The sequence below is a fragment of the Dipodomys ordii genome, unplaced genomic scaffold (assembly GCF_000151885.1).
Source record: "Dipodomys ordii isolate 6190 unplaced genomic scaffold, Dord_2.0 Scaffold172, whole genome shotgun sequence".
NCBI classification, from domain to species: domain Eukaryota; kingdom Metazoa; phylum Chordata; class Mammalia; order Rodentia; family Heteromyidae; genus Dipodomys; species Dipodomys ordii.
In genome coordinates, this window is record NW_012267388.1 from 2586400 (window position 1) to 2589801 (window position 3402).

Below are 3402 nucleotides of genomic sequence, written 5' to 3' on the forward strand. Positions count from 1 at the left end.
TGGTTTAGCAGTAGAACACTTCTCTATAATCCCCTCAGACATATGGCTAGAAAGCCTGTGGGAAGACATGATGGCCACAAATTCCAACCATGACTTTCATGACTTTCTCAGCTTCCCAGGGAAGTCAGTCTTCATGGCAAAATTAACTCCAGGGAACCCCAAGAGCATCAAGCACTTATCTTGAGGAAGCCTGAGCACCATTAGGAGAGAAGGGATCACTCATCATGGTTGCCAAAACAGAAACATGGTATCAGGGACTCAATGAAAGAAAAGGTCAAGTCCTCCTTGGTGAGGGGCTGGCTCCGGACATGCTGCAGCATTTCCAAACCTGAGAAGGAGAAGGAATGATCAAATAAAGCCATGAACATAGGCAAGATGCCTGTGGGGACATGGAGGTGTGGGGTAGAGACTCACCCAGCCCATCCCTCCCAGAGGACCCTTGAGTACCCTCTACCCCATGATCACAAAATGGTCAGTTTTGGGATCCTGCCACCCCGGTGGGTTCTGGGTAACATCTGGATGTCCAACCATGTGAGTGATTCTTCAAGAATTTAAGCTGCCATGCAGGAGCCCTAGACCTGTCAGCAAGCCTCCACCCTCAGTTCAGTCACAGATACCTACCCTGGGCTTGACAACGAGCATCCTGGTGCCCCAAATACTGAGCCATGTTCCTGAGCCACTGCCTGGCCTTTGGTGGACCCACCACAGTGACTTGAGTGTGGCCTGTGGCTGTGAACCAGGGCTCCAGCTGAATGAGGGTGTGGCTGTGTTTCTCAATGCAGGGGAGGAATGCGTCCCCTTGGCCTGGGAGCAGAAGAGAGAGAAGAACGTGAGAACCAGCAGCTTACATGGCACTTGGTGGCTCTGAGGGTCAGGGCCTGGCCCAGACTCAGGGGAAGCACAGGGAAAGATTGGAAAGTGTGAAGAGGGCAGGAGTTGGGCACAAGCGCCACTTACCGAATATGACTTTCTCCTGTTCTTCGGTCAGGTAAAAAACCAGTGGAGCATCGAAGTTTTCAGGCCAGGTCCACCAGGCTCCCATGCTGTGAGCTCAGCTCTATGCTGTCTTCTCCCCTAGCCTTCTCAGAACAGAGCAAGTCCAAGCAGCTGCTTGCAAGGATGAAGGTCTAAGCTCTGAGATTTATGTCTTCACTCAGACAAGCCTCCCTTCCCCACCTTGTCCCACCCTAGAGAGGGTGAACCAGCCCAAAGCCCTTCTTAGAAAATCCACACCTCTCTGCTAAATCCAGTCTCTGAACCCTCCACATAACCCTTCATGTGAAGCTAGATAACACAATTCTTCTTTGCCTTTCTGAGTCTTGGAGGCCAAACTCATCTTGTCTCGAATTTCAAATGTCAGCACAGATCTACTGAGCTCCTGCTGGAGCAAGAAGGCTCTGGAATGGGCTCCAGTTTTTGCTTTTTTTTTGCCAGTCATGGGGCTTGAACTCTGGGCCTGAAGGCTGTCCCTCAGCTCTTCAGCTCAAGGCTTCCATTCTACTTGAGTCACTTCACCACTTCTGGTTTTCTGAGTGGTTTATTGGAGATAAGAATCTCACAGACTTTCTTGCCTGGGATTGGATTTGAACCATGAACCTCAGTCTCCTGAGTAGCTAGGATTACAGATATAAGCCACCAGTGCCCGGCCTCCCTGGGTTTTGATGGCTGGAATTAACAGAGCAAAGTTGGGTTCTTAGTGTTGGGTATTATGGCAGCAGGGACAGGCTTGTGAGAGTAGCAACTATGGCAATTTCTGTAGCCAGAGGTTCCAGGATGTCACCCATTCTAACAAATTACAAAATACGATGCACAACAAAGGCAACAGAAATAGACACAAGGGTGTTTACCTTTGTACAGGTGGAGAGACACTATAGAGTATTTTAAAATGTGAAAATTCCTTAGAGGATCCTGAAATATCATTTTTGCCTCCCCAGGCCTCTAATGGGCTCTGAAGCCCAACAATAAGAGCAATTAAAAAAAAAGATTGTCCAATTAATTAGAAATTCTATACAGCCAGGGAGGGATTGGTGGCCCACACCTACAATCCGACCTCTAAAGGCTGACTCCTGGAAGAGAGCAGGTGGAACCAGCAAAAGGTCAGACTAGAAGCCTTGTTCAAATGGTAGAATACTAGCTGGGAGTAAACAAGGCACGCTAAACCTCAAGGCTCTGAGTTCAAGTTCTGTACCAGCACAAACATATAAAAATGTTATTTCTGTGGTTAACCCCTGCCCCTGGCATGGGTGTCTTCCTTTCTCTTCCTGATGCGGCCGAGGTCCCAAGCTTCACACCCGCTGGTCGTAGCCAATATGCGCCCAGTCACCTCCTACCTTCTGGCAGCCTTTGGGGGCAACTCCTCCCCCATCACCAGAGACATTAAGAAGATCCTGGACAGCATGGGCATCCAGGTGGACGATGACCGGCTTCACAAGGTAATCAGTGAGCTGAATGGGAAGAACACTGAAGACATCATGGCCCAGGGTGTTGGCAAGCTTGCCAGTATGCCTGCTGGTGGGGCAGTTGTTGATTCTGCTGTGCCTGGCTCTGTAGCACCTGCTGCTGGTTCTGCCCCTGCTGCAGCAAAAGAGAAGAAAGATGAGAAGAGAGAAGAATCCGAGGAGTCAGATGATGACATGGGATTTGCCCTCTTTGATTAAATTCTTGGTTCCCTGCATAAAGCCTTTTTATGTATCTTGGGAAAAAATGTTATTTTTTTTGGTGTAGTGGTTTATATCCATAATTTCAGCTATTCAGGAACTTGAGGCAGAAATGTGAAGGTTTGAGGCCAGTTCCTAGGAGACCATATCTTTAAACAAGATTAAAAATCAAAAAGAGCTGGGAATGTGCCTCAACTCAGGGCTAAACCAGTTCCAGCCCTATTCAATCCCCAGTATACAAAGAAAAAAAAGCAAGAAACTTCTTTCACTCTGGTGGGAGGACATATCTATTTGGTGTCATTAGCTTTATCTGAAGATTTCCAATTTGGATCTCCTTCCAAGGATGGTTTGTCTTAGGACAAAACATCTTAAGAAAATTCAGTTCCTGGTGTCTAATCTGGTCCTTTCCATCAGAGCCAGGAACAGCTTTTCCTCTAACTTAGAAATTTTGTCTTGTTATAAAAAGTCTGATCCCCTACCCAAGTTCTAATCATGCAGAGACTGACAACCGCCATTTTCAAATCCTGAAAGTTTGACTCTTGGAGAGTATTCTAAATTGAGTTTCAGAATTCTTTTTTTCTCTCTCTCTCTAGTTTTTGTTATTGTTGTTGTTTATAGAAAACCTATTTGGGAAATGTTTTTAGGCCACAGGGGAACAAATGCCCCACATCACTGAAGATTAAGTTTGAAGCCAAGCATGGTGACTCACCCTTTAAACCTATCTACTTTAGGGGTTATGATCGAA

General features: G+C 46.9%; 1 protein-coding gene and 1 pseudogene across 1 annotated transcript; one reads left to right on the forward strand and one right to left on the reverse strand.

The window, feature by feature from the left end:
• Window positions 1-215: 215 nt before the first annotated feature.
• On the reverse strand, window positions 216-1042 carry LOC105998801 (putative KHDC1-like protein). The gene is made up of 3 exons (XM_013033612.1): window positions 958-1042; window positions 622-804; window positions 216-328 (listed from the first exon to the last, which is right to left on the reverse strand). The coding sequence occupies exons 1-3, from the start codon at window positions 1040-1042 to the stop codon at window positions 216-218; spliced, it is 381 nt and encodes a 126-aa protein (XP_012889066.1).
• Window positions 1043-2309: 1267 nt separating this feature from the next.
• Window positions 2310-2657, forward strand: LOC105998806 (annotated as a pseudogene).
• The last annotated feature ends 745 nt before the right edge of the window (window positions 2658-3402 follow it).

Coding starts and splice junctions, on each gene's coding strand:
- LOC105998801 (XM_013033612.1), bottom strand. CDS start 1,042: ATGGGAGCCTGGTGGACCTGGCCTGAAAACTTCGATGCTCCACTGGTT. Junction 805..957: donor ACAGGAGAAAGTCATATTCG/GTAAGTGGCGCT, acceptor TTCTGCTCCCAG/GCCAAGGGGACGCATTCCTC. Junction 329..621: donor TGCTCGTTGTCAAGCCCAGG/GTAGGTATCTGT, acceptor TCTCCTTCTCAG/GTTTGGAAATGCTGCAGCAT.